Source organism: Limulus polyphemus, unplaced genomic scaffold (assembly GCF_000517525.1).
Source record: "Limulus polyphemus unplaced genomic scaffold, Limulus_polyphemus-2.1.2 Scaffold8461, whole genome shotgun sequence".
Lineage (NCBI taxonomy): Eukaryota > Metazoa > Arthropoda > Merostomata > Xiphosura > Limulidae > Limulus > Limulus polyphemus.
The window spans coordinates 16,992-29,818 of NW_013674071.1; the positions used below are offsets into that span (position 1 = coordinate 16,992).

The 12,827-nt window shown below is 29.9% G+C and overlaps 1 protein-coding gene across 1 annotated transcript in view; it reads left to right on the forward strand.

The window, feature by feature from the left end:
* LOC106475355 (prolyl endopeptidase-like) overlaps positions 1–2,987 on the forward strand; it is a 14,697-nt gene extending 11,710 nt beyond the window's left edge. The window contains exons 4-5 of the mRNA XM_013936043.2: positions 2,304–2,472; positions 2,869–2,987. Of these exons, the coding sequence (XP_013791497.2) occupies positions 2,304–2,472; positions 2,869–2,916 (217 nt within the window). The 3' untranslated portion in view covers positions 2,917–2,987. The remainder of the gene's footprint in view (positions 1–2,303; positions 2,473–2,868) is intronic.
* The last annotated feature ends 9,840 nt before the right edge of the window (positions 2,988–12,827 follow it).

Below are 12,827 nucleotides of genomic sequence, written 5' to 3' on the forward strand. Positions count from 1 at the left end.
CTGATTTTGTATTTGATGGCTCTGTAACAAAATGAGATTGAAGGCTATGAAAATTATGCTTTGCCTGAGTGATGACAACATTATAATGAGTAGTTTACGTTAAATATTGTACTTCTTGGATGGTTGGTAAATAAATTGGAGAAGAGGGGATGCTTAAAGAGAAAATGTCACACTTCTCACACTAGGGGAAATTTTGGATCTTTTTTAATATTGCCTTATAAAATTTAAAACTTGTATACTACTAAGATATGGATTGTTAACTATGTTTTATGTAATATTTATTGGTATACCATGAAAAGAAAGTTGTTTGATTAAAATTTGAATGTAACTCGCTAAAACTTTGTGACATGCACAAAAAAGATGCCCATGGAGAGAGGGTTAAAGGGCAATAAAACAAAGTTAAGTAAAAACAACTGTAAGCTGTAATGAGCTTTAAACTATTTAGATTAAATGCAGTCATTTCAGAAAGAAAAAAAGGGTCATTTAGATTTATTTCATCCTTTATTTATTTTTTTGTGGAGGTTACGAGGTCAGTCCAATTGACCAACTGCATATAGAGTTAGGGTAGAGAAAATAAAAGATAAAAAAAATGATATTTATTCTGGAGGTTTTAGAAAATATACAAATTAAATTTGACAATTTTCAGATGAAGAAAAATATTTTTAATCGTAACATGAAGATCACTTTGCACTCAGAGCAGTAAACAATTCAACTTCATAGTATGGAAATTCTGATGGTTGCTTCGAATTGATTGAGTCTGTAGCAAGAGAGTCAAATGATTACACAATTGAAAATCATTTAGTTATGATTACTTTAAATATATTGTAAACTGAAACTACACTGGAATTACTACAGGAACTATTAATATGTGGTAATAACAAGCTTTACAACATTTGTTTTATGTTAAACATATTTCCTATAGATCCTATGTTTTTGCTGAGATTAGCTGAGAGATTTTGCTACTATTACTTGTGTGTGTTCATTGAATACAAAAAAAATCCCCTTTTGAACCTCAACTGTATTTTGATGTTCACAGAAAATTAAACTTATTGCTGCAAAACTGCCATATGTGGTGTTAGTCTTATAGTTATAACCTCTTTTTTAATTTTTGCTAATGTGTTTCTTCAGTCTAACACGAACCTTACTATAGACCATGTACTGGATGTTTACTGACTTATGACTTACTTAACCTACATGTGTAACCTAATGATGTGTTATTGATTCCAGAAACAAATCCCCTATAAAGATATACTAATATAACAACTACTGTAGTAGTGATAATATTGAAATAATATCTATCTTTCCTTCTATTTTCTAAACAGGTATATCTCTTTTGTGCTTCAAGTTCAGTTTATCTCTGTTTAAGCCTGTGGTTTCTCAGTGCCCATTGGCTATTTATTTCATCTCCTACTTGTATTATGATATACAGCATCATCTTATTTAACTGGTCATACTCTTATAGATCCCAGTCTGTTCATCACATCATTGGTAGAAATGCTTGAGAAAAGCATAGAAACAGGAAATTATTTGAAACCCACATGGGAGCTTTTTTTTTCATTTTTTAACGTTCAATAGGAAAACAGTCTTGTGTAACTTTCAAGAAATTCATTATTATTAACTTCTCCAATATTTCTAATAGTGTGGATGAACTTTCATTCACCAATTTAGGCTTCCTCGTAGCTGTAAAATTGAATTTCTTCATCATGTGCCTTTTTAATCAGACTGAGGTTTCACTTTTCGGTAAGTATCGTGGAAAGTTACTCACAGCATTGTTTCTGGAATTTCTATGGTCATATTTCCTGATAAGATGCTTTATCCTTACATTTCCTCTTATGCTAGCGTTTGGATTTGTGTGGAGATAAGAACAATTTAAAGAGTTCCCATGAAGTATGAGTGACATCAAAAGATAGAACAGAAGTAAAACATAAGGCAGTACTTTGTCGCGAAAGAATACAAACATTAAAGTTACAGAGCATACTTGTGGTCGTAGTTTTTTAATGCCAATATGATAACATACTTCATCAAACTTAAAAAATATTGCTTTTCTTATTTCTTTTGGAACAAGTAATGGTGATGAATAATTAATGATGGAATGTTTTATAATAACTTCATTTAAGTAAATAATGTACATAGGAACTACAGTAAAACATTTAAACAAAAACATTAACGAGCAAATGTGTGAATATAGGAAATTAGTACATAGTTTATTGCTTATGTCTTAAACACATGTATCAAATGTATTGCATTTAACTTCTGTTTAAGTAATGAGTAACTATGTTTGACATTTTTCTGTGGTGTTTTAGTGTCATGTATGTTCAGGAGAGTTTGGATGGGGAAGCACATGTGTTCCTGGATCCAAATAAGCTTTCTGAAGATGGAACAACTGCTTTAAGTTTTAGCTCTTTCTCTGAAAATGGGGAACTACTTGCATATGGACTAAGTGAAAAAGGATCAGACTGGGTTAAAATAAAGGTGAGACGTCGAGTAACAAAGTAACATTTTTGGAAAGTGTGGAATTTGACGTACTTGTTTTGATGTCTTGAAAAGCATGGAATCACTCCAATTTTAATGCATAGCATGAAAATAACAAACTTTGTTGTGTATTTTTTGTTGTTGTTGTTTATTTAGTAAATACAGTTCTTGCCTTTTAAAACTCGGGTCTCTGAAGCTACTATCGTAATGGTGTTTTAATGAACCTTGTTATAATGAAAATCCATTATTTATGTGAACATTATGTGTACACAATAACAAAACAGGTAAGTCTGATTATAATAAAGTATATATATGCTCTAAAAGTCTATTGCAACAAATACTTCATGATTTTTTTGTGGGTAGTGCTTCTTTTTTCTTTTGCTTTGCAATTTACAGAAGCAGTCTCTACTGAGTCTTTCTTCACTATCATCACAGTTAAACTAAATGATACTGATAGTGTATACCATGTCCCTCCCCCTGATGGCTTATAATAATTTGATCCTGCCAACATTTCATGTAAGTATGTGAGATAAGAGTGGTTAATTAATTATAAGAAACGTGGATAATTGCATTAATTTAGTACAATGTTCTCAGATTGATCCTCTCAGCATGGGTGGGTCAAAGTGCATGTGTCAACAACAAACTTAATCAAACCACTTTGTTATTAATTTATGTCAGTAGACTTGGCATGGAAATGTAGTTTATAGCCGAAGTCTTAATATAAGTTTTAATTTCTTAATTTTAGAAGGAAATATTTAAATAAATGCTCAGTCTCCACATTCTGTATCACATGACACTTCTTCGCTCTGAACTGCCCCTTTCTACATTTCTTGTTACTCCTATATGACCTTTTAACTTTCTGTGGAATTTCTCACTTATGCTATACATATCCTTAAGCTAAACTGCCAATTTGTAGCAAGAAAGTTTAGCTTTACAGAGATGTAAGCAATGAAGTGAAGACCACATTTCACGGCTCCCTCAAAGCTTCCTGAAATGATTCAGTGTTGAAAGTAGCAGGAGAGCAGCTGATTGAACCTTTGTACTCTCCTAAGCAATTGATTTTAAAATTTAAATGGTAGGTGATAAAGCAGAATTTTGGATGTTGTTCTCTTTTAAATAAATATATTTAATTATTAAATTCTTAATGATTTTTATTAGTATCTTTGATTAAATGTTATAGTATTATTTTCATATTAGTATAACCGTCAACTTGAACTTAATATTTAAAGTATAATGATTTATTCCAATGAAAATTTATAAAAAATAACAACATAATACTTGGAACCTTTTAGGGTTTTATTGCTTTTATTGATAATACATGTGTTAAATAAGTTGTTAGTAAATTGTGGCATACATGTTCAGTTTAGTACAAACACAGACTGTTCATTTCAATTGTAAAAATCAGAAAAGCCTTCATTATTACTTTCTGAAGTCAGTGAGCTGTCTGGATATTCAGACTTGGAATCAGATTGAGTAAAACTCTTCAACTTTCTTTATGGTTAACTAGGAAGTGATCTGGCATCTGGTGGTTGATTTGTTGGTGCAGTGGTGACTTCCAGCTTTTGCTTCTTCCATGTAAGAGTACATTGCATTCATATTGAGCTCCTTTCTCCACTTTTCATTGAACACATGGTGTTTGGCTCTTATGATGAGTAGGTTTTTCCATTATTCCATGATTCATCATGAGATGATGGTTTACCAGCATTCCTGTAAGGTAGCTGAAACATGACACATTGCTAACACCTTCACACATCATCAGTTCAATGAGCATGCAGAGGTTTATAAACTCTTTCTTTGGATATTAAAGTATACTCTTCCATATGCCCCTTGTCTTGCTGTCCTGTTACAGATGTATAACAGTAAGTTGGAAATCTTTCTACTCGCACCTGATGCAGCTCAGTTTAAACACAGCACTTTCCCAACTCATGGTTACAATGGTCTGCCAGAGCACATATCATTCACAAATTCCTGTTGACATCAGTTGCACAACTCTGCCAGTTGGCTGGATCAACTCACTGTGTGTCCAAATATTGGTTCTTTGAAGGACTCAAAATGGCTGTTAGGACATTTAATAATGCCTGGGACAACAGCATTCCCTCATTTGTTGCACTGTTGTTTAAATATTATCCTTGTTCCTGTTTGTGATTTGGTCATATGTTAGCATGACACTTTCCCTATTCCCTGCACAAGAATGATCAACATCTGGTTTTAGTGTAGTCGCGACATGACTATCTTTAAGTCAGTCTTGATAATTTCTAGTATAGGCTCCACTTCATATGGGGGTAGATTGGTCTTCTGCAATTTTAATGATGAGTCAGCAATGGCATCCGGAAGCAACTTTAGCAAACAGGTCATTGCTAGGTAAGTAGCATTTTGGAGCTTTTTCAGAATTTCGTTAACTTTGGCATTGATTGACTTGTGTTTGTTTCTCTCCTTAGAATTTTTAGTTGCAAAGATTAGTAGTATTCAATTGTGTATTTAGCATGGACAGGCCTTTCCTGCAATGGTCTAGGAAGCTAGTGCTATTTACTTTGGGGAATTTATAGATGTGTACCCCAAGCACCTCTGCTGTTGTTTTGAAGTGACTTTGGAAACTTCTTGAATGTATCATAACAGAAAATCATTACCATATGAACTTTGATATCTTCAAATCTTTTTATTTCTAGATGCTATACTTTATAGTCAATTCCAATCTGTGTGAAATAGAGAGAATTTTTAGATTCCAGGGCCTTTTATCAAAACAGGTCCAAACAAAAATACTCCAGGCGACACATTATAATGTGGGATATAAAATGTGCCCCGGGGTTTTGGAGGTGACTGCAGAAGTTGGACCCACATTGCTGTGGGGATACACTGTCCACCAGTCTAAACCATTGTTTGCCAGTCTCACATAGTGAAGAAAAACTTGTCAAAGAATAATCAAACAAAATCATCAACAAAATATAAGTTAGAAGAGCAAGATGTCGGTACTCAAGTCTACAATGTTCCACATCTATATCATTCTTCATTGTCTACGGACAGTTGTGGAAAGGTGACTGCTCTCCAAAGTAATAGAAGAAAAGAAAAACGAAAATAAGGTTCAACCACTGGGGGTTAGTGAAATAAACTTACCTGCTGATGTTGGCATTCCAGCTCCTACTATAGTAGTAAAGTTCTAAATTATTAAGATAATTAGTAGTACAGTAGACAAATTATACTAGTATAAAAGCCCACTCAAGTTATCTAAACTAGTGTAAATCTTAACCCCCACCCATTAAGTTTAGTTGTATATTCCACTGTAAATACCAATTTTCAAACTTTACATGAGCCTTTATATGCAATAAGGTGTTCATCCACATAAAAATAGTACCAAGTTGTTTAAATCACTTTAATAAAAGCAAAAAATACTTGTCACAAACTTCAAGCAAATGCTGCTTAATTTTTACTTCTTTATATTTATTTAATACATTTTTATATTTATCACAAAATATATTAATAACCTTATTTAATATTTCTTTATAAAATCCATTAAATACTAATTCTTGGATCAATATTTCAACATTAATAATGAAATATGGTAATGTATTACAAATTTGACAAAATCTGAGTAATTGTGAAGTTATAATACTTATAGCAGAAGAGTATGGCATATTACTATTAAAACAAGGTAGGCTGTATATTGAAAAACAATTTTTTAATAGAATTAATTAAATGAGACATCAACATTTTTTTTACTTGCATAATAATTTATTTCTAAAGTTTAAAAAATATATGTTAAAAATATTGAAAATCAAAATGCAGTGGATAAATTAAAAATGGGTGAATCAGCTTTGGTGTAACATGTGGTGAATTCTACACATGTTATTGACTGGGATAATGTAAAAATACTTAAACAGGCAATGGAAAAAGATTAACTAACTATAAGAGAATCGTTAGAAATTGTTAAAAACAAAATGAATATAAGTAGAGATTTAGGCCTAGGAGCCATGGAAGTACATTTTTGGAAATCTTTGTTGTAAATGGTGTCACTGTAAAACATGTTAATTATATGCATACAGTAGGTTTATAAGAAACTTCATCTGTACTTCATGGTTTATTCTCCTCAAGATGGTGCAATTAATTCCACCAAAACATGTAGAGTTTTTAAAGTTTTGTCTCATTAATGTCTCATTTTATTAATTTTAGATAAAATTTTTTGCACAAGAACTGTTTTACGTATTGAGAAAATATTTTCGTTTATGAAAAACCTTCAGATTGATGTCATTACCAATTATCTTAATTTCTATATCTAAATAATGTGTTTCTACATTCAGAATTGAAGTATTTTCAGTTTCTAATTCTACCTGATAAATAGTGTTGAGAAAATTATTTATCTCAGGATTATTTATACCAATTAAATCATCTATATATGTATAAGTTAAAATTTCCTGATTTATGAAATTTTCAATAAACCTGTTCTCGTAAAAATAAAAGACATAAATTTGCTATACAAGTAGAATAGTTAGCTCCCACTGGAACTCCTATTACTTGTTTAAACACCTGGTTATTGAAAAAAAAATATTATTATATATACAAAACTTGTGTATCTTTTATATTTTTGGAGGTAAATTTGCTTTCTTCCAGTATGATGAAAGAATGAGAGCATTGTTCTGTTAATGAATTTATAATGGAAATTAAATCTTTCAATGGAATTGTGGTATACAAAGAGGTTACAATCAAATGTTTAGATAATTTTCACTTGTTTTTTCAAAATATTGTATTTTTTTTGTTCTGTTTTCGAAAATAGTAATTTTGACTTCAGCAAATGAATGTTTCTTAAAATGGTTTATTTCAATAGAATGAGGAAAACCCTTATTACTTTGAGATCTGTTTATCTATTAACTTGTAGTCTTAAGTATGTAGGGCAAACAACTAACTAATTCATTAACGGAATGAGAAGAATACTTCATTTTGAAAGAAAAACTCTTTAACCTTCTGGATAAAACTAGGATTTACAAAACAAAAGTGCTGAATCTAAATAAACATATCTGTATTAGATATCTATTTCAGATAAATATTTGTAATGTTAAACAAAATGAAAATAGGGATAAAGGTAAAAATAGAAAAAAATGGATTAACTTTGAGAATATCTGTAAAAATTTAGATTCTGCTTTTCATAGATCTATGAATATTTAAAAATTTATAATAAAATAATTATTTGAATAAAATGATACAAAACCTAAAAATTTGTCAATTATATGTTAAATTTTGAATTTAAACATATTCATATTAAAAAGTTAATTGTAGATCTATCAAATTTTGATTAAAATGGAATCAAATTCAAATGAATATTTCACTAAAGTACAAATAAAAATATTATGTGGTAATAGATTTCAAACAAGGTATACAATGATTTATATCTACCTTATTTAATTCATAAACGTGTTCAAGAAATGTTTCCCATCAAGTCATTACAACCTATAGTTAGTTTTGATACAATAAAACTATAGGACCTCTTCTCTTTAACTACAAAGAATTGATTCAGGAACTAAATCTGAGAGAAATTGATAATTTACCTTGCAACTGTACCAATAGTGATTTTATTGACTTTCATAATCATATTGTGACAGACAATTTAGAGGTTATAAAAGATAAGGACTTAAAATTAAATGATTTTAGAAAACGATACTAGATTTAGAAAATTAAAAAAAAATGAAAAATAAGTGAAATCTTAAATTTAGAAAAAAATATTTGACTACATTATCAAAATCAGTAAAAAAATCTCATTATCCTCTGTTTGTTTTAGGAATTGAAACTATTTTTATTAATTCCAAAAAACAACTAAAAACTTTAAACTTAACTAAATAGAAGATGGTATTTTTTCAAAGTCTTTAAAAATGAAATAAAGGAAGTTGAAGAACAATTTATTATTACCCCTGTTGATAAAGTTGGTTGTTATTTGTAAAACATTATATGCAGAAATGTTAATTAATGAAATCAGTACAACAAACATGTTTACATAAAGCAATAAGTAAAAAATACAATTATTACTACCTTAAAGAAAGCCATTAAAAATGGAATATAAATATTGATTCTATGTATTTTAACTTGCCATTTTTATGTGCAATTCTGAAATTGGATAAAACTCGTGTTAAGTTCAGTTACTGTCATCAAATGGTTTGGACCACTGTTCTTGGATCATTCAAAATAATATTCCAACTTTGGCATGTTTAACAAACTTAAATTTGTTAAAAACAGCAAATTCTGTTATTACTAATGGTTTTACTACATCATATACTAAAATAGATATGAAAAATGTAATTGGGGTATTTAATGATATACTTGATGGTTTTGTAGATACAGAAATAATTATTCCAAAATTTAAATTCCATGTAAAAATATACTTAATCTGTATATCTATAACACTTGTGTTACTTTGATGAACAAGTGTATAAGCAAACAGTGGGTATTCTGATGGATGCTAATTTCTCTTCAAACATGGCCAACTTGTATCTGTTCTTCTATGAAAATTCATTTTTGAAACAGGTATTAAACCCTAATTTATATATTTATATAAAGTATGTTTGGAAATACATTTTCAGATAAGAAAAATTATGACATTTATGACTTAATTATGACAACAAGGACTAGTAATGGAAATACTTTTCATTTGTAGTCATTCTGTAATGTTTTTTACTTGTGTGTGTGTGTGTGTGTGTGTGTGTGTATATGTACATATATATTAGATGTTTAGAGAAAAATCGGTTAGTGACAAGCTTGATAAAGAGCGTTTGCTCAAAATATTGCCAAGTAAATAAATGACTGCCATAGTGATTTATAGGTGATTTTTCTCTAAAAGTCTAGTTTTTTATTTTCTCACCTTTGGATTTCTCTACTTATATATAATGAACTTAATACAAAACAAAAACAGCATTATAATGAGATCAAAATTATTCTTCCATTACCAGCCCTCATTGTCATCATTAAGTCATAATGGAATTACACACAGAATAATGAACATAGGTAATTAAATATAATGATAAACTATATCAATTATAATGATAAGAATTCCTTGTATCATCAGTTGGGTATCCACTGTTAATGATAGTTTGGGCTTCATATATGTAGTAAGAATTTAGATTTTGTCTGAATGCGAGAAGTGTCCATTGTACTTTGTTCTGAGATAGTATTCTTTCTTTGGTGTAGCATGTGAACTTTCAGTTAATTGTTTGTTTTTTTTCTGAGGGTAACTTACTTCCAGGGTATGTTGCAAAACCCAACAAAGTTTTCATATGGTTTGTGAAATGTGTTATGCAACATTTTTTGTCAATATTTAACTATAATTATTGATAATGATGGAAATAGAAATGTGTTTGTGCAGAGTTCTTGGAAATAATGCTTCTTATAAAAATAAGTTTGAAATAAAATGTTTACGAAGGAAGAACAGTTGGTGAATTTATACACTAAATTTGAAATGACAGGATACATACCAGTACTTGGTGCTGATATGCATCTTCTCCATTTAGGTCCACACTTCACATGGTACACACGTGTATTTCTTCAGCAGAACTCCAGAATGTTTCATTAATATTACTTTATTGTGACTTTTATAAAGCACTTGGTAAGCAGTATGGAAAAACATTATTAGTTTCTTAACTACGAAAGTGTCTCGTTTGTGGTGAATAATTTAATTTCTAATGTGTAACTGTGCAATTGGCTCTAATGAGCAAGTTACAAAATGATCAACTGATAAATAAGATTTGTGTAGGGTTGTTCATTAATTACCTTTGCATATTGCACACTGGCATCACCAAATAAAATATTTTAAACATTTCAAAGTAGAGCCAAGAAATGGATCTTGTCACTTTAGCATCAATGCTAATATTTGTGATAGAATATTAAGTGCTATCTTTAAACAACATTTCTTAATGTTTATAACATCTCATAATGATAAACAACATGCTGAAAATTGAAGTTGTTTAACATTAAAATGTGGAAGAAAAGTAGAAAAAACTGCCTTAAAACTGAGCAAAATTGCACAAGTGGGCTTACATAGAATTTGGTACATATGGGAGGAAAAAAAGCATGTGGTAATAAATAAATAAATTTCTGCAAATTCACAGGCATAGCACATTATATTCACATGATGTTGGAGTCTTACCATGTCATTACAATCCATATTGCCATGTCCAGACATGATCTCTCATGTCTATACATTCTGACAATAATTCTTCAATGTATTTTTCATTGCAAAAGGCTCTGTTATAAGGTTATTATATTCAAAAGCACTCCACCTTGGTTATTTCCATAATTCGTCTAATGTACAAGGACGATGGTTTCTAACTCCATATTTCCACAATGTGATCACATAAAAATCCATCTGCACTGCTTCCAAGGGCTTCACTACTATGTCTTCACATGGAATAAATATCCATTTCATACTCCAACTCTTTGTTTGCAATGGTTGAATGGATATGTCATATACAGTGATTTGTACTGCCTTTCCTGATGGAAATTCTTTCTTGATTATGTTGAATGTTATTGTTTGGGAGATGTGAACAGCTTTTGCTATTAATTTTTGTGTTTGTGGATTGTAACGTATCACAAGACACTGGACAATGATTACTACAGATGTGATATGATTTGTTGCAAATCTCTTTTTGGCTGATCCTGGTGCCCCAAGTTTATTCATATTATTTTGTTTTCCAATGCCATTAAGTACAAAGGATATTCCTATCTCAGAAATTCTAAGTCCCTGATCTGAGCTTGTATAAGTTCTGAGTTTAGGAAAATATTGTGTCAAAAACAGTTGTTGCATACACTTTCCAAAAACAATCGGTGTTTAGTGGCATGTATCAAAATTTAGTTTTGATACATTACCATTCACAGCTGCTTTATATTAGCTGTGGTTATCACATGACCATATTTACATATTCAAAATCACTTTAATGTACTCAACTTTGTATATCCTGTTATGTACTCAACTCTGTATATCCTGTTATGTACTCAACTCTGTATATCCTGTTATGTACTCAACTCTGTATATCCTGTTATGTACTCAACTCTGTATATTCTGTTATGGTTACATAGTATGGGAAATAATTTCTCTAGCAAATAAATAGATATATATACACAATTTTTCAAATAAACTGTATTACATCAAAAGCGTAGAAGCAATCACTCAGCAATGTATAACTCTGATGAAATTATAATATAACCTACAATTTATTTATTGTACATGTAGATGTATGCACCAACAAGCATGTGAATGCACCAACAAAGTTCTAATATAACAATATAAAATTATACCATTTGTACAAAAATACAAAAGGTATTATTTTAAAGTGAAAATGTCTGCAGTTATAGCTCCCAAAAGTATTGGGGATATTCCGTCTATCACACATAATCAAAACAACAGATGCAGAGCTAGCCAGCACGTAACCAAAAAAATTGGGATTAGTATCTGGGTGCTAGAACCCACAATGTCCCAGATCCCACTATCACTTAACGTTTATATCCGGTTGTGGGTATGATAGTTATCCCCAAAAAACCCATAAAAATAGAAATAAGGTATTAAACCACCCTTGATTTCTATCATAGATTATCCAACCTTCTCCTTAGTACATTTACTCTGATATTAAATTACAAAATGTACAACCTTACTGTACAAGTAATAATATTGACACTTTAAAACTTCAAGATATTAATAACTATTCAATATAGTATAATCAGTAATACTTCAAATAATATTTCAGTTAATGTTTTTATTATTAACTACAAACCCACCTATATAGTTCTTGTATCCCTTCCTCCTTCCTTTCAGACATGACTTTGAAGTATAACTGGGTAAACTGAGCCAGACCCAATTCCCTGAAGTTGATCTTTCTGACCCAGAAATATAGAAAGTATTATAAAGTTAATGCTTGTCTTTATAATAAGATTTTATATGCTAGTGACCTCTCATTAATTTAATATTTCAAGTTAAAAATAATTGTACTCAAGTTGTTTGTAAAGGATTTACTTTCTAATAATTTATGAAATTTATTATAAAATAATTTAAAGACTACTTATTTCATAATTATTATAACCATTCAATAGAAGTTTATCTTTTAATAATTCTATGTTATATACAAAAAAAGTATTTTTATTGCAGACTGTTATGTATCTTTTAATTTGAGAAATAATTATACTTTTTAACAATGTATGTGGCACCACACTATTTGGGGAAGGCAATCCTAGGATAGAAAATTTAAATTTTCTTCTTTTATTAAATATGTCTGACTGCATTTTATTTTCTGACAAGTTAACGTCTAGATCTAAATAGTGTTCTATGCAACTATTGCTATTGCTATGTTCTAATTCGAGTTTAGGATAATTTCCAGATGGTTCAAACTCTG